At 46.9% G+C, this 24,105-nt stretch overlaps 1 protein-coding gene across 18 annotated transcripts in view; it reads right to left on the reverse strand.

Annotated features, from left to right (window-relative positions):
* CACNA1A (calcium voltage-gated channel subunit alpha1 A) overlaps positions 1-24,105 on the reverse strand; it is a 2,932,691-nt gene that overhangs the window by 582,938 nt on the left and 2,325,648 nt on the right. For all 18 annotated transcript variants that reach the window (XM_069604327.1, XM_069604317.1, XM_069604315.1 and 15 more), the window contains 3 exons: positions 19,491-19,591; positions 18,790-18,940; positions 13,780-13,907 (listed from right to left, as the gene is read on the reverse strand). In XM_069604327.1, coding sequence (XP_069460428.1) covers positions 13,780-13,907; positions 18,790-18,940; positions 19,491-19,591 — 380 coding nt within the window. The remainder of the gene's footprint in view (positions 1-13,779; positions 13,908-18,789; positions 18,941-19,490; positions 19,592-24,105) is intronic.

The raw sequence follows: 24,105 nt of genomic DNA on the forward strand, positions 1-24,105 counted from the left end.
AGGGGAAGTTCCTTTTGATAAATATATATAATCCCCCGCATGCGGGAACTAGTGAACCTATTCAAGAAGCCCTTCATGAATTACTGGCCTCCTGGTCGGTCCTACCTGGTAATCGAGCAGTTATTGTTGCGGGTGATTTTAATTGTCGTATTCCTGCTGAGACAGGGAAATATCCTCAAAACCCCAAGTTAAGAGAGAAACATCTCCTAACACATACTAAAACCGACATCGAGGGGCCACGTTGGCGTCGGCTGCTTGACGAATGGGATCTGGAAATGCTGAATGGCTATACGAATAGTGACTACCCGGGGAAACATACTTGGTCCAATGGGCTATATAGTAGTACCCTTGATTACATCTTCATGTGCCCTAAAATGCTCCTCTTAGTGGAAGATATGTCTGTATCACTAAATAAATGGAGCGATCATTCAGCTCTCCACTGTATACTAAACATACAACAGAGAGCTTTCGACAAGTGCAATATGGGCACAGTCTATGCGAATAAATCAGGCTCCAACATTAGATGGTCGGCTAAGAACATTAATCAGGCAGCACTGGCACTCGAGATGGATAAATGGCCAAACTTACCCGATTTCCATTCCATGTCTATTGAATCAATAGAAAATTGGATAAAAGCCTTCTCTCATACACATGCTTTGGTTCCGACCACTAGCATGTTTAGACCGGAGGGTGGGCCTCGCTCTTATAATAATAAGATTAGAGATGCCAAAAGGGACTTGAGACGGGAACTGCGTATGAGCAAGAAAAAGTTAGGACCATCTGATGTATTACGAGTGGCTGCGAGGAAAATTAAAAATAAATATAGATCTATTATTAAAAATATAAAATCTGCCGTTAATACCTGGGCTCACCAGAGATTAGTGCAGACGATTTGTTCTAAAAACACTCGTAGTATCTGGTCACTTCTGGGGGATGCTAGGGAGTCATCGAAGGGCCAAATGGTTAATCCTATTAAAGCTGAGAAATGGGTTAAGTTTTTACTAGCCCGTAATACAATACTACAGAGAGACGAATTGGGCCCTCAGACAACCTTGGCTCCCTATCTGGCCTTTGATATCTCATATGCGGCCATAATTTCCAAGATAAAGACGCTCAAACCGTCCAGAGCTCCAGGACCGAACGGTCTAGCCAATATAGTTATGAGAAAGCAGCCCGAGTTTTGGGCGAGCGTATTGGCAATACTGTTTAAGAAGATAATGATACAGGGGCAAATACCGAGCTCATGGCAAACAGCAGTATTGATACCTGTTTTTAAAAAGGGCAATCGCCTAGATCCCACTAATTATCGGCTCCTCTCCATGCTGGACACAACGGGTAAATTGTTTGCTTCTTTACTGCTTGTGGAATTACAATCATGGGTAGAAAGGGCCAACATTCTGTCCATCTTCCAGTGTGGATTTAGGAAGGGTTATTCAACGAGTCACAATTTAATGGTCATGAACCTGTTGAGAACTAAAGCACGCAATAAAGGTGCACCACCTTTATACTCTTTATATATTGATTTTAAAGCAGCTTTCGACACCATCCCTAGGGAACGTCTGTGGGCTAAACTTAACGGTCTCGGGTGTCCAGCAGGCATCCTGTATTACCTTAAATTGCTGCACTATAATACGTCAGTTAGACTGAAATTAGACCAAGAGGGACACCTGACTGATAAAGTGCTGCAGAACAGGGTGGTGAAACAGGGCTGTGTGACGGCCCCTTTGGTATACAATCTGTTTGTCCATGACATACCATTGGCCATAACGGCCGTCTCAAATTGCCCACCTAAGATTGGGGAGCTGGTATGCACTGTCCTGGCTTACGCAGATGACTTGGTCATTTTTGATCACACAATCAGTGGCCTACGCAGATCGGCCACTGCTTTGTGGGATTATGCGAATCATAATGGCCTTACTATCAATCTTGATAAGACTAAGGTATTGCGATTTACCAATAAAAGAGTGTCACGCGTAAATCTTATGGTGGGTAAGAACATAATCCCTTACGCCCCACATTATCGGTATATGGGTATTGATTTCGAGCCTAGTGGCGACTATAGCATATGCAAACATTCTCGGAAGACGCGAGCAGCGCAGGTTACATCGCTGGTTGCGAACTTCACTAACAAGCAAGGAGGTTTCACGTTATGGGGCACTCGCCAACTCTATGTGCAGGTTTTTACACCCATGGTGACCTACGGACTAGAGGCCCTGTTCGACCTAGATCTTAGCTGGCTACAAGTAATAGAAGGGAAATTCTGGCGGCGGGTCTTGGGGCTCGCCCCAGGAATTCCAATGGCCATTTTACGCCTAGAGCTGGGAATACCGTCATTGAAAGCTATAGTGATGAAAAAGAGACTAGGGTTTTTTTATTAAAATGCGTAGTGGTACAACAAATCCAGTATTGATTGCTGTGGATAAGGAAATATGTAAAAAACAAAATTCCCTCTCACCCGCTGCTATAATGTTAAGATATCTCGCTGATATAGGATGGACGTATCGCGAAGGGGACTACACCAGGCAAGTTCAGAGAGCCCTTGATAAGCGAATAGATATGTGGGACTGGTTGGAAAATTTTGCCCACCTCAGTGCATTGAAAAGTTATGAATTTGTGAAATTCAGGTTGTACACATATATGAGACCGCAAGATTACCTTAACTTATGCCCTTGCAAAAGACTGCGACGCTTTGTACTCCTATTAAGACTGGACCAACTCCCGACCCTATGGGTCACGGGCCGGAGAGATCAATTGCTGTCGACACTTAGGATTTGCAGATTGTGTAAAATCAATAAAGTTCTTGAGACAGCAAGACATGTCCTGACTCAATGTAGTAGTATGACAAGCATAATACATCACCATATGGGAAAGTATACGCATGACTCTGCAGCAACCTCTAAGGCATTATTTTGGCATCACTGCCTAAATTCAGAAAATATCCATATTCTAACTGCTTTATACAACATCTGGTTGGTCATAGAGGGAAAATTGGGCATTAGGATCTGAATAGGTGGCATTATCTACACTCAGGAGTAGTGATGGGATACACCTTTACTAGAACCCTTTTTTGGGCTATGCGTTACTCTGTAATTGTGAATCCTGTAATTGTGAATTCTAACTCCTAATTGTTTCTTCCAAATATTGTCAGTATTTCGTATCCTGGTGAGTTCTGATGTGATATCCACAGGGCTTGATTTAGGATGATTTAGGTTGTTTTAGGTCTTAGAATGTATGATTGTGTCTAGGCTAGATTTATTTATTTATTGTTATTAGCATTGCCATTTTATTTAATTGTGTAATCTTAATCTCATTATTGTATTTCTTTTGCCATATATGTGTAAAGTTTATTAACTAAACTGTAACACATTAAATAAAATAAAAAAAAAAAAAAATTTAAAAACACACTGTTTGAAACACTCCAGCACTCTTATTGTAAAATATTCTAAACACAGTTACTATTGTAATATATACACCCCTTTTTTCCTTATCAGATAAGTCACAGTAAAACACCACTTATTATCATACAGAGGTGAGCGCTTAACTAGATGGCACTCCAATAAGTTTGTGAGAAAGGGAGGGAAAAAGACAGAATATGGAAAGATATACCACTCTAAGGTTCAGGAACACTGTTAGCAAGGCAGAAGAGCAAAAGTCACTGGTGAGCCAAAGTCCAAAGGCTGGGCCCACTCTTAGAGAGAGCAGAGCACAAATGCACCTAAGATCACATAGTTACACTAGGCTTAGAAAGTCTTGCAGAGTTCCAAAAAGAGTTTAGAGAGGCTTAGGAAAGTTTAGCCAGGGTGTCCCAGGCTAACCCAGGTTCGAAAGCTGGGGGCTAAATCTACCCCGTACAGTCGGTAGCAAGGGAAGCCGGGCGGGACACGGTACCTTAAGTGGGAAGGATATTCCAGCGGTGGCAGTTGTTCCTGGCAGTGGGTGCAAGTCGCGTCGTCGTCCAGGGGAAGAGAAGATCTTGACTTGGAGGAAAGATGAAGGTCGTTGCACTACCACGGAAGAAACCAGCCGCAGAGTTTACCGGTTAAAGGTGGTACCTTTGTTTCACGGTCGTGGTAAAACGTGGTATCCCGGTTGCCGGGGTGCTTGGCACAGGCAAGGCGGCCACGAGGTATGTCGGGAAGGCGAAAAGACGGTGAAACTGGTTATCCCCATCAGTCAAAGGAAGAAGACTCTCCGGCGGGAGATCTCCTCTGTCGTTGAGAAAAGTGGTGAGACGGTCCAGCAGGGCTCCACCGGTGGTGGTGTCATGGCAGGTCGGCTCAGCTTCTCCCTCGTCGGATTCTTAGGTCCTGTGGCGACTTCTGAAGTTCCAGTCCCCAAAGCCCTGCTTTTATGCAGAAAACCCCGATTCACTCAGCCTAGCTGTCACTCAAACATGCTAAGTGGTGAGCCGGCAGGCTCACCACTTGGGCCAATCAGGACGGAGTGCGACTTGAGTTGCCTAGGCAACTCAGTCCAGGGTGCCTAAATTCCCCTCCACCCCTCCTAAGTACCCCAGACAGAGTGGCACCACTTTGGAGGGCTTCTGTGGAGAAGCCCGCCAAAAAGTGGAACAAAGGGCTCGACTTGGGTTGGAGTCACAGAAGAGAACACAAAGGCCATTTTAGAATCAAGTTTTGGCAAAAAATACCAACCGGAGAATTAATATTAATTAAATAAACCGGCGGTATGTTCGAGGCTACCGTAAATAATTAAATAAAGGTAGTAGCCTAAAACAATGGGAAATCCCATAGAAAAATATTTGCGGTTGAATATAAAAAGTAGTATCCACTGCCACCAGCCAAAACTCGATCAGGGGGGATGGAGACGTGCCCCCTCGACTAACAGACCCCGGGGCAATTGAATTGCCCCAGCCAGTACGTCCACAATATGATGGTTTGTACTGGTTCTGTTCAGAATTTAACACTAGTAAAGTCAATGGTCACTTTACATGCCCTGGGAGACAGTAGTCAGTCCCAGGGTATGGAGTCTATACTGGGGGGTCACTATGACACCCCTGTGTCACTGCACTGAGGGTGCTGTGTAACACACATCACAAAAACACATGAAGCCCTATGGAGTAAAAGACCCCATAGCCCATTAAACACATCTAGATTCAAAGAAACACACTCAAATCATGCCCAAGAGTGACGGTGAAAGAGTCTCACTTTTGGCAGGAGAAAAAAATAAACCCCAAAGAATCCAGCAAAGCTGCTGGGGGACTCACTAGGTTAGGAAATTCAGCCTAAACAGAGAACTCTCCCTAACAGACACGCTAGCCACGACGAGTGCGCCTTGAGGGACGATTGTTGGAATCAGGTGAGTTGTGCTCCGTTATCCTGACATTTGTTGTTGAGTGTTGCCTTGCAAAAGCAAACGTTCAGGTAAAGAGAGTAAGGGGTTTAGACTATGCCTGGAAAATTGACATCCTGCTTTGCTAGATTTTTGCATTGCGGAAGTCGATCTTTGGAATATGGCCAGCCAGCGCCACCCGAAGGTTCGCCGGCATACGAAATGTATGTGAAATATGGTTTGGGGGCAATAGTATTTAATACAATTTGGCACAGATAAACTAGACATGTACCCGAAATGCAATGGCTGGAATTCGGCAGTTTTGAGATCGCCCGCATAGCCGATTTAAAATCCGTACTGTTGCACAAAAAGGCCAGGCCTGCATCATTTGACTCTGCTAGGGACTGGAGAAAGGAAGCAACACATTGCTTGCGAAGTAGACAGAAACATGCACGCAGACACATGACTAACGCCGAGAAAGCTCTAGAGCATGACCAACAGAAACAGGCTGACTCCACTAGAGGTATGGATAGGGCCTTCCATTTAGAAATACAAAAGATATATCCGTCACAAGATATGCATGCATCAGACGAAATGATTAATAAAATATTGAATGAACGTAGGTCTGACCCACTTGATGATCCAACTGCACCACCTCCCTATTTACCGCCTCCAGTTGTCCCTCTGCTTGCTCCCGCACCCTCACCAGCACCCGTGCCAATTGTTGGACTCGTAGCACGATCAGCAAAGAGAGAAGGAAGGAATTGTGCTGGTGGGCTGAAACATATATAGAAGGAGGTGATGAGAGTGCCACTTTGGCAAAGCACCTTCAACTGATAGTGCTTGTCCCATATGAGGAACCTCAGGAACTTCATGTTCTTTTGATGGATCGGCACATGGAAATAAGCGTCCTACAGATTTATTGACATCAGCCAGTCCTGAAGCTCAAGAGCATGGAGAATTTCTCTCAACGTCAACATCCTGAATTTGTCCTTCCTCATGAACGTGTTCAGTGCCCTGCAGTCCAGAATGGGACGGAAACCTCCTCCCTTCTTGGGCACCAGGAAATAATGGGAATACCAACCCAATCCTTTCTGCAAGGGAGGTACCTATTCCACTGCACCCTTCAACAACAGGGCTCTCAGTTCTTCCTGGAGATCCTGTCCCGGTTGGATTGGAGGCGGTGGGGTTCTGTCCGGAGGTTTTCTTAAAAAGGGCAGACAATAACCCCACCGAACGAGCTGTAGAGCAAGGCATTGGAGGTAATCTACCACTGGTGCCAATGCCCTTGTTAGGAATGATTTTCTATACTCTGGCCTGGTGCACAGATATATAGAAGTCCAACCTATACTGTGACAGGAACAACACTGGGAAGCTGAAGCCAAACCAGTTTAGGTAGAAGTGACAGGCAGTTTAGGCTAAGTTCTTCAGAGGTGGTGAGCTTGTAAGGGGTCCACAATGAGGTCACACGGTGGGAGTCACAGATTGGACTTAGACAGGATGTATACAAATACAGTTATTTATTTATGGCCAAAACACACTATAGAAAAATGACTACTAGCAGGTAGACTTATCACACAACTCTACCAAACTAAATACATATATACATTCACTTTGTTATAGGGCATAACATGTGCCCTCCCCCATGTGCCTCCTCCCGTTTCCGCTCCTTTCAGCTCCTAGCCTCCCTCCACTGGAACTCCTTACCTCTGTCAATCTGCTCTTTACCTACCTTTTCCTCCTTTTGCACTTCCCTGAAATCTCTCCTCCATTCCCCGCCTTGAAACCTTCCCCACCTCTCATCCTCTCCCCTTCCCTCTAATCTTCCCTATGAAACTCTCCTCCCTCCCCCTCCCCTTATCCTCTCTCACTTCACCCTTATATCCCTTCTGTTTCTCCCCTCCTCCTTCCCTTCCTCTCCCCTCTCCTTCCCCCTCACAGATGAATTGCTCTACTTACTGTTTTCATTGGTTCGATGCATTGTAAATTGCTTCTTCTGTTATAATGTTATAATGTTCTATGTATTCCGTTGTTATAATGTAAAGCGCTTTGGATGAAAGCGCTATATAAACATAATAAATACAATACAATACAATAATACATATGAGAAACACCTGTAAAGGAAAGGTTAGACAAGTAGTATGCACAAAAAGGTCCACAGAGATGATTCCTAACTAAAATTGTCCAGCCCTAAATTGCATGGGGCCTTTTGCCCAATAGTTCAGGTTAAAGTTCCACAGAAGTTAGGAGGCAGGAAAAAATGCAGGTAGAGTCTCTGGGGTCCAGTGAGGGTTCTTAGGGTTAAGATTCAAGTTAGACCAATGCCCAAAAGTAGCCCGAACAGTCAGATGTCTTGCTCAACAAGCAGTTGCAAAGCCAATATTGTTATAAATAAGGTTTATTATTAGCTCATTGACTTATAATGGGAGTATAGGGGTAGGTTAGAAACTCTGTAACTTACCCCACGTACTCCGATATTCGTCCCCAGACTTGGCAGAACAAAGGAAGAGTGTCCGATGTTGCTTTTCTTGCCAAAAGTCACAGTCCTCGATTCCGGGGTTGCAGGTTCGTGCTGATCTCCGGTTGGTGTCTTTTACTGTTGCAAGGACGCTCAATTGAAGGATTCAAAAAAGTTCAATGCAGCCCCCCTCTCAGGACTGTAATCGGGTTGAGTAGGCTGTTTCGGACGATGGCCACCGCAGCAGAGCGACGCAAAGGACTCAGCAGCTGCGGTCAGACTTTCCCTCCTATCTCGGGTCCCCTTGAAGCTAGGACATCGATATTTCACGGGAGGTAGTCTCAAAGGGCCATCTGAGGATACCCCAAGTCTCGGGCCATAACTCGGTACAGTGACACCGGCAGCACAGTAGCCCAAAAACAAAGCTGGTCAGCCACTGGACAGTTCCAGGGCACTTCCGAAGGCTTCCTTTGGCAGGGCACCAAGCAGACATCAGGAATGGATGGTCCCTCCACTCCAAGGGTCGCAGCTCCTTCGCAGGACTACTAAAGATCACAAGGAAGACAGGGCACCTCCAGGACAGCAGCAGAAGTTGGTTGCCAGGCCTCCTTCAGTCAGGTCTCATGTTTCTTCGCAGATCTCACAGCTGGACAGGATACTTGGCTCCTTCAGGTTTATCCAGGATCTCTGAAGAATGGATGCAGGGGTCCTCTTCTTATCCTAAAAGCCAGGTAAGAGCTGCTGTCCTCACCAGCCAATAGTGGGACTAGCCCACACACACACACCAGCAGCAGTCCAATCAGGACCACTGGTGGGAACATTCATGCATACCACTCAGACACACTGAAACCAGTTTGTGGATTGGAAACAGACAGACCCAGCCCGCATCCTGCCAGCAAACACACACAGCCCTCTAGCAGCCCGCCAAAAGCTCCTGCTTTCACGGGCACTGGAAGTCCTTATCAGGATTTTCATGGGCTTTCCAGCCAGGAAGAAGGCTAAAGAACAAGATGGCAAAAGGACAGGCGAAAAATCTATTGGCACGGACATGTTTGCCCAGTAGCCACAGTTTATTTATTTATTTATCAATTTGTACTGCGTCGCAGCCCGTAGGCATCAGGGTCGCCCCAAAGAGACAAAGATATTTAACAAACAGCACGGACAAACATTGGCTCAGAAAGACTGTTTATGCTACTTTCTTAATGCTATTCATTTGAGCTTTTTCCTGAAAATATTATAGTTTCTTTCAAGCCTTAGCTCGATTGGAAGGCTATTCCAGTTTTGAGTTACTTTAACAGGAAAAGATCTGCCCAGACCACATGAGCGCTTGAATGACGGGCATTTAATCAGAGTCTGTGTCTCGGATCTCAAAGATCTTAGAGGTAGATATTGAATGATCCTCTCTTTAAGATATGCAGGGGCCTGTCCAAATAAGCATCTATGTGCTAGTGTCAAACTCTTAAAGAGACCTCTCCTTGACGGCAAGCCAATGGAGGTCCATTTTATCCTTAGTGATGTGGTCTCTCGTTTTTTCATTTTGATTATTCTTAGTAAACGCAGTAAAACTAAAACGAAAATGCCCAAAAAGTGTGGATAAGTCAATACTGCCACCAGCCTAGCCTTTTAGCACACCTAGAGCAACCAAACATCCTGTTAGTCTAGGGCAAAACAAACATGTACCTCATTGTACTGCAGTGTAAGCTGCTGAGCACAATTATAAAAAGTTACCACAAGTGATACAAAAGTAACCAAAAGTAGTAACATGACAAAGGGAATCAAGGTTTCCCAGTACTAACAGCCTGAAGGGCATATCAGTTTCCCTATAACATATGAGCAAAGGCGAGTGCAGTGAAGCTGAAGGCTTCACTGCACTGCAAAAAGTACAGGTCAGATTAAAAAATAAAAGCAAGATGTTTGGGGGTTCCATAAAGATGGAAGGAAAATTGCAGTAAAGAGACATCTTTCCTAAAAGCCCCGCCAACCATCCACCAATCGATAAGTCATGGTAGGGGAAATCAAAGCGGCATCGAGGGCAGAGACACCCCAGCCACTGCTTTTTGGCCTCTAGTATCCCCCCTCTGTCCCTTCCGGAGCGTGAGAAACGCCTATGCCCCTGACTGGCCTGTGGGAGCTATGCCTTGCTGCCGTAAGGCACATTGCGCCGGCAGCCTCTGCCTCTAGAGGCAAAGCTGACGGTAGGTTTGGCTGACTTTGCAGCTAGGCCCAGCAGTTTTGCGGCTTATGTTGACTCTTTAAACCTTTCCAAAGAGTCGTCAGCCTTCTGGGCAAAAAGGAATTCTCCTCACAAAGGCATGTCCAGTAGCCTATTTTGGACATTCGGAGAGAGACCAGAGGTTTTGAGATATGCTTGTCTCCTCAAGACTACCACTGATCCCATTGAACGGCTCACACATTCGGCCATGTCCCGGCCCTTCTGCAGTGACTGCTTGGCTACCTCCCTCCCATCTTCCACCAGCTGTGTAAATCCATCCTGCATTTCACCTTCGGGAACATATTGAGTCACATGCTTTCCATACGCCAAACAAGCATTTTGCAAACCCACAGGCTACATTGGTGGCTTTCAAAACCATGCTGCCAGAATGCCTTCTTGGCCATTGCGTCTAACCATTTACCTTCTCTATCTGGGAGGCTGCAGGACTGGTGGAGATTGTAGCTGAATGCCCCACAAGCCCTTCCGGAGAAGGGGGAAGAAGACAGAAATGATGGGTCTCCCCTCACCGGCCTGTACTTTCCCATAAATGTAGAGGTGACCGGGCAAATGGAACAGGGATGCTGCTATAAGGAGGCTAGGGGATCAGCAATTGCCGGATTGAGTGGCATATTATGCTCCGTCACAGGACCCTCATCCAATATGTCTGTCAGTTCACAGCTCTGAGTAGGCACTGATGCTGACTTTAGATCTAGCGTGTCTTCCACCCTTTTTCACTAAAGCCCTGAATTTAGCCTGGGTGTGTATATAGGGCTGACCTTGCTGAAGCTCTAGATCCGGAGCCGTGTCTAGGCCACTGTCATCATGCAGCCCTTGGGCCAGTGCCAACAGGTCTGCCTGTTGGTCAGAAAAAACATCGACTCCTCCTGCTCCCGTATATAAAGGATCGATGTCCCTTTGATCATCGCCCTTGTCGGTGCCTGAAATCGACCTCATGGACCTGAAGAATCCTGACCTTGAGACGGGGACAAAGGATCCGTAGCCAAACAACCGGTGGCAAAGGTCTTTCTTTCGCCGTCAACGGAATAATCGTCAGTGTCAATCGGTGCTTTGGTACCACTATGATGGTCGGAATGTCAGCCTCTCAATGGCCTAAAGAAGCACTGGGCGCCAAAGGCTTCTGAGCCTCTTTCCGCACCAAGCCCGAAGGCTTCTCCGACACAGATGGCGTTGACCGTTTGGCGCATGGGGGGTCTGGAGTACCGAGCGCCATTTTATCCGCTGAGGCTTGCTGTTCGGGGGGGCGCACCCATCTCTGCAGCAGCCTGCGTCATAAACACAAGCCCTCTCCCTCAAGTTTGGACATCTTGTACATATTGTTCCTGATGAGGGAGAGGGGAGCACCAGTTCTCCCTCAGGCAGGGCAAGAAAGAAATTAACTGTTGCCGTCCTTTCTGGAGGGGTGGTCACTTACCTTGGAATGGTCTTTAGGGCTCTCAACCTCTGTGGACATCTGACCCAACTCCTCTGTGTCTATATCCACAGATCCACTGCTCAAAGCGGACTGATCTCAGCGGCCATCTTAAAACCAGGCAAATCTGTACTTTGGTTCAGGCCGTGGGCATTTGGTATTTGGTCCTGTCGGTGTGACAGCACATCATGAAGATGAGGGCTCCATCTCCATCGTCACATATATTCCCCCCGGTTCTCAATCGCTCACCTTCCGTTTCATTCTTGTCGGGCCACAGCCGCCATCTAGCATCTGGAGACCTTGCTCGTTCCCTTCTGCTACATGCAGTCAGATCTTAAAATAATCGAATTTGAGGGGCTGGTATTGTATCCCCAAATCATCACACGTCCACCTGCTAGGTCCATGTCTTATTTCTCATCGACAGATCTGCATTCAGGATATACTTACAGATTTGCTGGGAGCTGTAGAAATCCCATCTACATTCGTCAGTGTCAGTCCAGTCATGTGGAATTGCAGTCCTGACAACGCGTCAACCCAGACACCTTAGGTTCGGACACATCGAGGAAATCAATTGAATATAACAATGTTGTCGAATTTGGAATTTCCTCACAGAGACTAGTTCCGAATAGCAGCGTGCTGAGCACATGGAAAAAAGGAACTGATGTACGGGGCGTAGTAACATGGTGTATGTACGGCAGCAATGTCACATCTGGAGTTGACGAGTGGCACAGTCGAGTAAAGAGAAGCTGATGCTGCAATGCATGGGAATGGATAAATCCCAGTTCATGTAGGGAGTGGCAAGAAAGGTTTAGATGTTCCAGGGTTTGCTCCTGAAAGCGGGTCCTAATCAATCAATCGTCCAGGTAAGGGAAGGCGTCAATCCTCCTTCTCCTTAGACTGGTCGACACTACTGACAACAATTTGGTGAAGACCCTAGCGACATAGGTGAGCCTGATGGCAAAGGCCCGAAACTGATAATAAGAACTTCCGAGCTTGAACCTTAGGTACTTCTTGTGTTTGGGATGTACTGGCATATAATAAAATAAGCTTCCTGAAGGTTGAACAACACCAATCAATCCTGGAGTTCCAGAGCCTGGAGGATCTGCAACAGTGTTACCATGTTAATGTTACTGTTAAAGGATATTTGTACCGCACACTATCACCACCGGAGTGGTCCCCTGGCGCTCTGGCAGCTCTGAAAAAAGGGAGGGGGGGGTGAGTTAGAGGGAATAAGCTGGAAAACTGCAAAAGAGCAGTGATGTGCTGTTGGCAGCCTCAACCCCATAACTCTGTTGGCTGGGTTTGGGTGTTTTCCGGTTGGTAGTCATTGTGTGCTGTTGTGTGAGTCTAGGGGCTGTCTTCTCCCCTTCTGGAATTTGCTCTGCTGCTTGTTCAGTCACAGCTCACAATGTGTGGGTGCTCTTTGCTAGAGCACATGATGATTAACTGCTTTCAAGGCCATGCTGCCTGAGGCAAAAATCTTTTTGGATAAGGTATCAACCTTCTTGTCATCTCTATCCGAGGCATAAGAAAGAGTAGACAGCAGACTTGATCCTGAGGTGGCTGCCCGAACACCCAAACTCTAGGAAGCCCTGACAAGAAATCAGGGTTCTGTGGACGTTGGTTTGTATTTCCTGATAAGGTCAATTCGTACTATTGGTGCCTAACAGGACTTTCACCATAAACCATAAATAATACTCTTACAAGGGGTTAAGAATGCATGAAATGATGGGCCGTTTTTTTCCATGGTCCCTTATCCAAGATATCAGTTAAGGCATATTCTGCAGCGTTCTTCACTGGGGGACCACATCTGAAGTTTGCTGCTGCTGCAGGAATATATCTGAGATGCAGAATTCTTGGAAGGACACTAGTGCATTAGAAATATAAGATGTGGGCACTTTTTCACTTTGGAATCAATTATTACATGCAGGTGCCTTATACTGGCAAATGAAAAGATTTTGGGCCTCATCACGAGTTGGGCAGTAAACCGGCGGTATTACCACCGGGTTACCGCCTGTGCTAATAGCATTACCGCCAACTGGTCTGTGCTATTAACGCTGGATCAAGGGTTCAGCGGTAACTGTAATTCCCCATTCCCCACTGGGTCCATTGTACCCAATGGGGAATGGCGCCAGTAGAGCAGGGGGTAAATGCTGCCAGACTCGTGATTGGGCGGACCCTTAAATGCGGCGGTAATAGTGTTACCACCGCATTTTAAGAGTTACCGCCCAACTCGTGATGAGGCTGTATGTATGTTTGTGAAGCTGTGACCTGTAGCATTCTGTAAAGGGGAACAATTAGGGATTGCACATGTTAATGGCATCACTGAAAAATCTCCGTTCCATATGGGTACGAAAGAAACATTTGTTCAAAGAATTGCATCATTCTTACCAGGCTGCAGGGTCGTACTCTGCCCAGACTCGCACATACTCATCCAGGTGGTGTGGCCCCAGGATGGACGAATCACGAGTCAGGTACTCAAAGTTATCCATGATGACAGCCACAAAGAGGTTCAGCATCTGAAGAAGGAACATTAGGCAGGGTGTGGTAAAGAGAGGGAAGAAAGAGAGGAGCAGGAAGAGGGGTTTAGAGGAATGGCAATTTAGAGGAAAAGCCACCAAGAGACAAGAGGAATGTGAGACAGCACAGGGACAGAGAGACCAAGTGAGAAGGGCAGAGCCAGGACAAAGAAAAGGTGGTACATGTTAAGACTTCGACATACAAGGGATAATTCCTATTTGAGGCACAGGATGGAACTTCGCTTGTCAATTCCATTGATACAATGTCAAAAGGAGCCAGTAACAGGCAAGATCACAGCATTAAAATTCTAGGGCAGAATCAGAAAAGATCACATGCTCTAAACTATAGGCTAACATAAGACAAGTTCACATCATCTGAACTCTAGGCCGGTCAGAAGACAAGATTATACCATTTAAACTGTAGGCCAGTTCAAGACAAGATCGAACCATCTAAATTATAAGCCAGCATCAGACAAGATCACAACATTCAAACTCTAGGTCAGCATTAGACAAAATCACACAACCTAAATTCTAGGCCGGACTCAGACAAGAACAAGATCACACCAACTAAACTCTAGGCTAGACAAAATCACACTTTCCAAACACTAGGACGCCATATTACAAAGTCAAAGCATTGAAATTCTAGGCCAGAATCAGGCAAGCTAACACTATCTAAACTCTAGATTTGCATCAAGCAAGATCACACCTTTAAACTCTAGGCCAGACTCAGATAAGAACACTCCATCTAAACTCTAGGTCAGCATCAAACAAGATCACACCAGTTAAAAGATAGGCCAGCAAAAGAAAAGATCACAGCATTCAGGTTAAGTGGCTATCCTAGATGTATGCACTGTGCTCCAAATTATCTGAATATGTGGCTTCAGTTCTATGTACTGTGGACATGGGTCAAGTGCTCTGGATAGCCAGGATGTTTCCCCTCTACTCTGGATATACTAGACTTGTGTTCTCTGTGCATCTCGGCTTTCACCTTGTGCTATGCTTTTTCCATACAAATCGTGTACCTTGAATTTGTGCCCAGTATTATGGATAGCTCAATATGTTTATTGTTCTCTGTTTATCTTGGGTGTATGCTATGTTGGATTGAACCCCTGTCTGCATGTGCTATCCTGGACTTGAGACCTGTCTCTCGATATCCAGGATGTGTGTGGTGTGCTGAAGATATAATTAACGTCTTTGCTGTTATCTACATAGCCTATATTTGTCCAATGCTCTGGATATCTTTGGCATATGTACTGTGCTCAGGATAAAGTAGACGTGTGTCTTGCAGTGTGGAGTATCCTAGACTCCAAGCCTTTATTTTGTAACACAAAGAGCTGGTCTGTACACAGACTGTCCAGGGTGTCTCACCTGTCCTCTGAAAATCCTGGAGTGGCACTAAGCTGCTGATATCCAGGACTTAAGTCCTGAGCTAGGTACATCATGGATGTTTGTAATGTGCTCTGGATAGCCTGGACTGGTGTTCTGGACATTATATGGCCTGGTCTTTGTACTGGCTATCCAGGATGTCACTCCTGCACTCTGGATATCATTGACTTGTGTTCTGTACTGTGGATATCCTAGACCTATATCATATGCTCTGTATATACAGCTCAGCTGCCCTACTCTTTAAATATCCCATATGTCTGTCATGAGGTTGTCAATGCATAGGCAATCCAAGGTCTATCCTGTGCTAACTTGAGTTATGTGTGTTGGGCATTGTGGCTCTATTTCATGTATTCTGGATAGCCTGGATGCATGTGCTGTGCTTGGATAACCAGGACTTTTGTCATGACAGCCTCAACACACTGGGTATCCAGGGTGTGTCTCTCATGTTCTGTGGATACCCAGTACTTTTGCTTTGTGTAATGGATATCATGGATGTAGTTCACGTGCTCAGGATAGCTGGATATTGACCTCTGCCTGTGAAATCCTGGACTTCTGTTCCCTATTTCCAAGATGTTTGTGCTATGATCTGGATTTCTCAGAAGTGTGTACTGTGCTCTGGATAACCTGTGCTTGTGTCCTGTGCTTTGGTTGTCCTGTGCTTGTGCCCTTTGATCTGGATACCATGGATGTCAGTGCTGAGCTCTTGATATCCTGAATCTGTGTCTTGAATGTTTGTGCAGTTTTCTGGATATCATGGATGTTTGCGCTATTTTGTGTCCTATGTTGTGTATACTTGTGTTATGTGCTTTTGTGCCTAATGTTTTGGATATCCTGGATGTTTGTGCTGCGCTTTTGGTATCCTGGATATGTGTCCTGTATTCTAGATAACCATGCCACGCATCCTATGAGTTTACTATACTGAGCCTGTGTCCTGAACTTTGGATAACCTGGATGCTTGGTCTGTGCTTTGCATATCCTGGATCTGCGATCTGCCCTCCGGATGATGTAGATGTTTGTGTTGTGTTCTTGATGCTTGTGCTGCGCTCTGGATATCTTAGAAGTATGAAGTTAACTATGGAAATCCGGCATACTTATGCTGGGCTCTTGAAATCTTAGACATATGTCCTATGCTCTGGGTCTCCTAGAAGTTCATTGTGTGCTCTGGAGAGAATTCCTGGTTGTTTGATCTGGATAACCTGGACCCTATATTCGATGCTTTTGGTATCCTTGATATGTTTCCCGTGCTATTGATTTTCCTGAACCCCTGTCCTGTACTACGTCTGACAGGGATGTTTGAGAATCCAGAAGGTGTCTCACCCACTATTGCCCAGAGATCTGTCATCCAGGTGGCCAGGACACGGCCATAGCTTTTGGATCCAGTTCCTGAGGGTGGACCAGTGCGGGAGGATCACCTGGCTGAGGGGTCTTTGGGGAGTAGGAGTGGGACACCGGATGGTGAGACGCGGTATCCCTGTCCCTGTAACACCTTTATCCCATCCTACCAGGAAGGATATTTAGGAACTCCACCCCGTTCCCTTTTACAACACGAAAGCTTTCAAACGGACAGCCCGCTATGAGAGAATACAGACCCACACCTGAGCTGTATACCTGATGTGTCCCAATACAATGGTCAGGCGAGTTCAGGCAATTAATGAACATCACACACACCTGACTTCCATTAAGCTTCCCCATACGGATAAAAGGTGGAGCACGAGAGCACACTCAAAGTGAGGCAAAACACACAAGGAAACAGCATTTTCGAGACGGCAGCGGAACGAGAGACAAAAGAAGGCAAAACAGAAGGGATAGCAAGGATGGAAGTTCCCATGACCTTTTCAACAAGGAACCATTACTTTCCAGAAACCTCAAGAATAGAAAGCATAAGATCAGGAAACCAGGCTAAAGAATCCTGCATTGTGTGTGGGAGATACCCAGGGCCCTCCCGTATCAATAATCAAGGCGGGAAGAAGCACGAGCTGCCGTGGTACCAACCTTGGCTCCAAGAACAAAGCAGCGTCAGTGAGATCAACGCAGTCAGTGAGTTGGTGAGAACGATACAAGACCGGTCTGTGTTTAAGCTAAGGTTGCAAGCAGCAACATTGTATGGCGAGTGCTGGAACGAACATTGCTTAAACGTGTATGATAAAAGAGGCAAGTAAAGTTGAACTGCTGATGAGTGATTGAACTTTACTTTTGACAGAGTGGTTCGGCACCACGTGTGTGCTCAAACGAAGATCTCTGTAAGGTATCGAACTGAGAAGTGACAAAAGTGAAAGTGGGAAAAAGGTTATAACAACAAGAGAACGAGTAATTGTGCATCAACGTGGTCCTGCGACGGGTTGAGCAAAATCCTGCACACAGTCGAAAGTCTTCGATTTTTGAAGTAAAGAAAGCTTGGAAAAGTATATAAAGTTGGTCCAAGCCAAGCGGAGGGAGATCAATTGAAAGATTTGTGTTAAAGTGGGTCTGAGCGCGGTGGAGGGGAACTTGGGGTGAACAGTAAAACACCCAGGAAGGGTTTTGTGTTAAGGTGGGTCTGCGCCTGTCGGAGGGGAACCCGGGGTGAACCGAAAATCACCCAAAAAGTTGTATATGTGAAATCCTAAGAAGAAAGGAAGTTTGACGATTGTCGTGTTGCATGAGGCCCTCTGAAATAAGAGACTTTGAATGGCAAAGAGACTTTGTCACAGAGGGCCGTGATGTTGAGGTTTTGAACTGCATCCTCGTGCTAGAGAGACCAGAGAGTGTGCTAAGCTCGAGTGTGCCGCCTTGTATCGTGCTGAAAACGTGGGCAAGGGAATCCAATTGCTTGACTATCCTGACATTTCATTTCTTGGACACTTTTCTTTTGCATAACATTGTTTCCCACACTAATTATATTTAGAAGTAAGGCTTGGCAATAGGTTTACTAGTAAAGGCCCTTTTATTTTGACAGACTCCACTAGGACTGTGTAATTATTATTTGATGGTCGTAGCTTGCTCCCATCTTTAGATTTAGGATTAGATAGGCGTTTATCGAACCTAATTGAAGTTCAATAAACACCCTTGAACTGTGATCACTTGTGTCTGTCTTGCTGTTTGATACCATGTCTTCTTTACTTGGCCTATGCTTTGTATATTCTGCATGTGTGCCCTGTACTGTGAATATCCTGGATGTTTGTGAAGAGCTCCTGTTGTCCTGGAAATGTGTCCTGTACTCTGGATAACCTTGATGATTGTGTTGCGTTCTTGATTTCCTGGACGGTTGTGCTCCGGATATGCTGCTTTTTTCTGTCCTACTCTTTAAATATCATGGACATCTTACCTGAGCGCCACAGTATGGGTGCTTTAGTCCACATCCTCATGAATTCACAGCCACTGGCAGCTTATGCACTGAATGCGTGTTAATGGTGAGCTACACATCACCCAATCCTTCATACATAGTTCCTCATACCCATCTTTCATACCATGCCCAAAATGATTTCTGTCATGTTAAGCAATAAGTAAGCAAACTCACCAGGAAGGAACAGAGAAAGATGAAGGATACAAAATAAAAATAAGCAAACTCATTTCCACATTCTGATTCGCGGATTCCAGATCGAGGGTCGCATGCCTTTCCACCGAGGCACGACAGCATGATGTCATGCCACCCTTCTCCTGTGGCACTCCTGCATTGGAAAAAGTGTAGCAGCAGTGTTAGCATGGAGAGGTGTGGACGTGCGTGTTACCAACTGTTCTTTTAAAAAAAATTACTCTATAGCTATCCCACAATATATGGTCTTGCTGTTCTACACATACATGCACATCCGTGCTGCTAAAACCTTGCCTCGCATAACATCATGGACAAAGCACTAGAAACTAATTTGGAGAAGTTCCAAAATAATCAATCCAAGATCTCACTGATCTAATACTCCACGTCTAGAGAGCTGTTCTCTTTTGAAGGTGGATGCAATTTTCTATTTTTCTTTGCCATGTGTGGTTTAGAATAATGTATTGTCTGTCCAGTTGACAGCAATTCTGAAACATCTTTGTTGTAACTATTACATTTGTTCTATAAAGTAGGGTAATGGCATGGATCACAGGTAACTGAAACAACTCACCTAGCATACAGAGAAACGGAGGTCAGAGACAAAGACTATGGAATGCAGAAAGGCAAACAGTGCGCTAGAGACCTTAGGTCAATTAAGCAGCCCATCCTAGTAGGGAGGAACACATTACCTGAACAGTAGCATTAAGGCCTGGAAAAAGGTGCGGAAGTTGTTGTGCTCGGTTATTGCAGTTTCTTCATCATCCTCATCAATATTAATGTTCCCAAAGACCTGTGGAACATAAAGAGACAACTGGCAAATGAGATCAGAAGTGTCCTCAAAAGACCATTAGGGAGAGCGTTTGGTGCTGGATCATGGGCATATAAAAATTATAAGTTACTCACCGTAGTGACTAACATACTCTTAGTCCTTAGTCCCCTTTCCTCCATACTGCATGGGTGTCCCTCGTGAGGGACGGGAGACGGAACTTTCTTCACCAGAAAAAACATTCTTCCCCTTTAAATTTAGAGGCGTGCGGGGGTGCATGCGCTGCCCTGACTCCGCCCTTTGGCACCATACCTCAGTCCCCATAGACGCGTCGACAATAGATTTAACATTGCCTAATTACACCAGTTTTATTAGGGGGGAGGTTGGTGGGAAGTATGGAGGAAAGGGGACTAAGGATTAAGAGTATGTTAGTCACTACGATAAGTAACTTATAATTACTCTTACGTCCCATCCCCTTTCCTCAATATTGCATGGGCGATTACAACTGAGTGTAGCCCCAGGGTGTAGAGGAGACCCTCCTTAAGCAAATAGGTTTCTAAGAACAGCCTATCCAAAAGCCACCTCTGCTCTAGAGCCGGCATCCAAACAGTAGTGCTTGCAGAAAGCAGAAGGGGTGGCCTGCTCATGACTTGCCAGGGGACATGCCACTGGAAAGCGATGGCCGGTGCCTTGGCTATGACCGTGTGGGCGTGCATGTTGGCCAGCAGTGGCTTGTGCTGTCCCTCGTAGGCTTCTTTGATGGCCGAGACCATCCAACGGGCTATGGAGGCCTAATACCCCGGTTTTAATCCTCCGAAGGTGACAAAAAGAGCGTCCGACTTGCAGAAGCTCTTGGTCCTGTCCAGGTAGAATTTCAGGGCACCCTGACATCAAGGCAGTGAAGAACTTTCTGTGCCTCGTCTTTGGGCTCAGCAAAAAATGTGGGAAACTCAATTTCTTTGTTCAGATGGAATGCGGATGGCAACTTAGGTAGGAATGCTGGGTGCGTCCGTAGGACTACCTTGTCCTTGTGAAACGTAGTGTATGGCTCCGAGGCAACCAGCGCCTGGATTTCGCTGATTCTGCAAGCCGAAGTGAGGCCGACTAACAAGGCTGTCTTATTGTTGACCAGTCTGATGTCTGTGGATGCTATTGGTTCGAATAGTTTGTGCGCCAGGGCACCCAAGACTATGTTGAGGTCCCACGCGGGGTGCAGCCTCTTGATGGTCGGGTAGAACCTGGTGTGACCTGTCAAATGTCTCTTGACAATTGGGTTGGAAGAGGAAGAACTCTCCTCCTCTGAGTTTCTGTATGCCCCAATGGCTGCCAGGTAGGTGCAGGAAGTGTCCACCTGCACACCTGAATGGGCGAGATGCACCGAAAAGGAGAGCATGTCGTCCAGGAAACATGTCAGAGGGTCAGAGCCCTTAAAGACTGCCCAGTGGCAGAACCTGGTCCACTAGCTTTTATACTGGGCCCTGGTAGATTTGCTCCTGGCACCCTGTATGATCTCTAGATTAGCCTGAGAGAGGCTGAGATATCCTAGTGTGACCTGTTCAGGAACAATGCTGTGAGGGCTAATTTCTCTGGTGCAGGGTGGATGACCCTGCCCCCTGCTGTGCCAGAAGATGTGCTGGGCCCGTCGGCAGGCGAATGGGAGGCCTCTCCGACAGACTGAGCAGCTCCGAAAACCATGGCCTAGCTGTCCACCATGGAGCTAATCGGATGATGCTGAGGATGCGAGACTCCTTGATCTTGCATATCACCCTGTGAATCAGGGGAGTGGGCGGAAAGGCGTATGCTGTCATTCCGTCCCATCTAATCTGAAAGGCATCGCCCAGGGAGCCCAGGCCCTGACCCTGCCAGGAGGCGAACAGTTGGCACTTCATGTTGCCCTGGGAGGGAAAGAGGTCCACCTGAGGGTGACCCCATTCGCGAAAGATATCCTGCAGCACTAGGTCGTTCAACTGCCACTCTTAGTTGTCCACTCCCAGTCTTCTGAGCCTGTCTGCCTCCAGGTTGGATTCCCCCGGCAGGTGGACCGCCCTGAGGTAGATGTTGTTCTCCAGGGCCCACTCCCACATCCTGACTGCCAGCCTGCACAGTGGGGGGGATATGGTACCTCCCTGCTTGTTGACGTAGAACATGCTGATTGAGTTGTCCATCTGATTGAGAATGACCTTGCCCTCGATAAACAAAAGGAAGGCACTGAGCGCCAGCCAGAAGGCCCTCAATTCCAGCCAATTGATGTGGTACTCCTGCCTCTGCCGGGTCCAGGTGCCATGGATGGAGTGGTTGTCCAGGGTGCCCCCCCCCCAACACTCGAGAGAGGAATCCGTGGTGATGGTGACCTGTGGTGTAGGTTGCCGGAAAGGCTTGCCCGTCCGTAGGTTGCAGTCCCTGGAACACCATGTGAGGTCCGGGTGAAGAGACGGAGAAACATTGATCATCTCTGACTGATGGCCCTGTTCCTGGTTCCAGGATGCTGCAAAGTGCAGCTGTATCCTCCTCATCCTGAGTCTCATGTGGGGGACGGCCAAGAGGACTGCTGCCATGAGACCCAATAGGTGTTGGTACCACCAAGCCGAGGTCACTTCTCTGCTGAGGAAGTGCGCCGTGGCCTTCTTGATGGCTCTGATCTTGTCCTCCGAGGGAAAAACTTTCTCGGAGCACATGTCCCAAATGAGGCCCAAGAAGGTCAGTCACTGCGCGGGCTACAGCTGTGATTTCTTGAGGTTGAGTGAAAAACCCAACTCGTGCAATGTGTTCATAAGAGCGTGGGAACTTCCGGAGATGTAGCCCTGACGAGCCAGTCGTCGAGGTACAGGTAGATGTGGGGGCCCTGCGACCTGAGGAGGGCTGCCACAGAGTTCATCAGCCTGATGAAGACCCTGGGGGCTGAGCTGAGGCCGAAAGGAAGCAATTTGTATTGGAAATGACAGCCCATGATCCTGAATCGTAGAAAGGAATGATGCGGCTGCCAGATCGGGACGTATAGGTACGCATCCTCCTGCATAATGTCTCCGCTATCAAAAAATGGTGTAACCATCTTGAATTTTTGTAGAGGTAGGGAGAGGCTGAGGGTGGAAAGGTCCAGCACAACTCTCAGGCTCCCTGGTTCTTCTTCTGAATGGCGAAAATCTTGGAGTAAAAGCCCAAGCCTTGATGGGAGGCTGGGACTTCCTCCACTGCCTTGCTCTCGACGAGTGACCGGATCTCCGCAAAAAGAGTTGCTGTCCCAACCAGTGGGAGTGGAGGGGAGGAGGGAGGAGAGGCTGGGATAGGGAGGCGGTACCCAGTGGAGACTATAGAGATGAACCAGGGGTCCGCAAAATTCTGGCACCTTAAATGTGCGTGCAGAGCAAGCCTTCCCCGCACTGGTGACACGTGGCCTGAAGGGGTGTGTCATGCCTTCTTTCCCTCTGAGGCTGTTGCGGAGGAGGGGGACTTGTTGTTTGCACCGATGAAGGAACGGCGAACGGTCCGGCTGCCTGGACCTCCACTCTTGGAAGCCGCAGACCCTCCGTACATACACCCATTCTCAGAGCGCTGCTGTGTCTGGGTGTACGGTTTTTGCTTGGTTTTTGTAAGGATGGATAAAGACTTGGCCGTTTGAGAGCTCTTTATCTTTTTATCCAGCTCCTCGTCCATTGTGGAGTGGAAGAGGTCACCCCCTTCAAACAGAAGATCTAGTATGCGTTCCTGAACATCTGGGTTGTATTTCATAGCACGGAGCCAGGCCGTTCTTCTCATGTGCGTGGAAATACAGATGGCACGGCCAAAGGTGTCAATGTGGGCCACGGAAGACTGCATGATGTCCTGCGCCACAATCTTGGCCTCTGCCAATCCCGCCTTGAATCGTGATTGGCTCTGCGCCAGAAGCTCTGGGAGGAAATCTGCAATTTCCCGCCAGAGCCTCTGGTTAACGGTTGCCAGCATGCCATCCGCGTTGGCTTGATGCAGGTGCAAGGACGCGTGTCACGGCTCGCTCCCTTCGCTCCCGTTCCCGCCACTTGGGGGCATAGTTTGGGGTTTATTCCTTACTGGACATTTCCTCCGAACCTTACTCTACAGTACTGTGATGAATTAGGAGCACTAAAACCCTATTTTCCAAGTTACTTCCCTTCCGGATCCATTCCAGGTTTTTGGCAGCCAGCATGCTACTTTAATCTAATGACTATGCTTCCCAGAATGCCTGGCTCACTGCTTCACCTCCTCCCTTGCAGGACAAGGTTGGGTGGAGGATAGGCAACACCTGTGGCTGCAGGTGCAGCAGGGGGCACACCTGAGTGGTGTGCTTGTTAAGCAGCTTTAAAAAGCCTCAGTTTGCTTCAGTCCAGCGCTGGTCATTGTTGCAGCGTTCCTGTCGTGACTGGTCCCTTGTTCCTGGTTCCTAGTTTTTGTGCCCAATTTCTAGTTAGTGTTTCTTGTTCCTTGTCCTGGAATTCGTATTTGTATGCTTAGTTGATTTCTGCCTTCTGGAAATCCCTTTCTCCCTTTCTCTGTCTGCAGGCAGCCTTTCTCTGAGCTTTCCTTTT

The sequence above is a fragment of the Ambystoma mexicanum genome, chromosome 3q (genome assembly GCF_040938575.1).
Source record: "Ambystoma mexicanum isolate Mex_15411 chromosome 3q, UKY_AmexF1_1, whole genome shotgun sequence".
Taxonomy (NCBI): Eukaryota; Metazoa; Chordata; class Amphibia; order Caudata; family Ambystomatidae; genus Ambystoma; species Ambystoma mexicanum.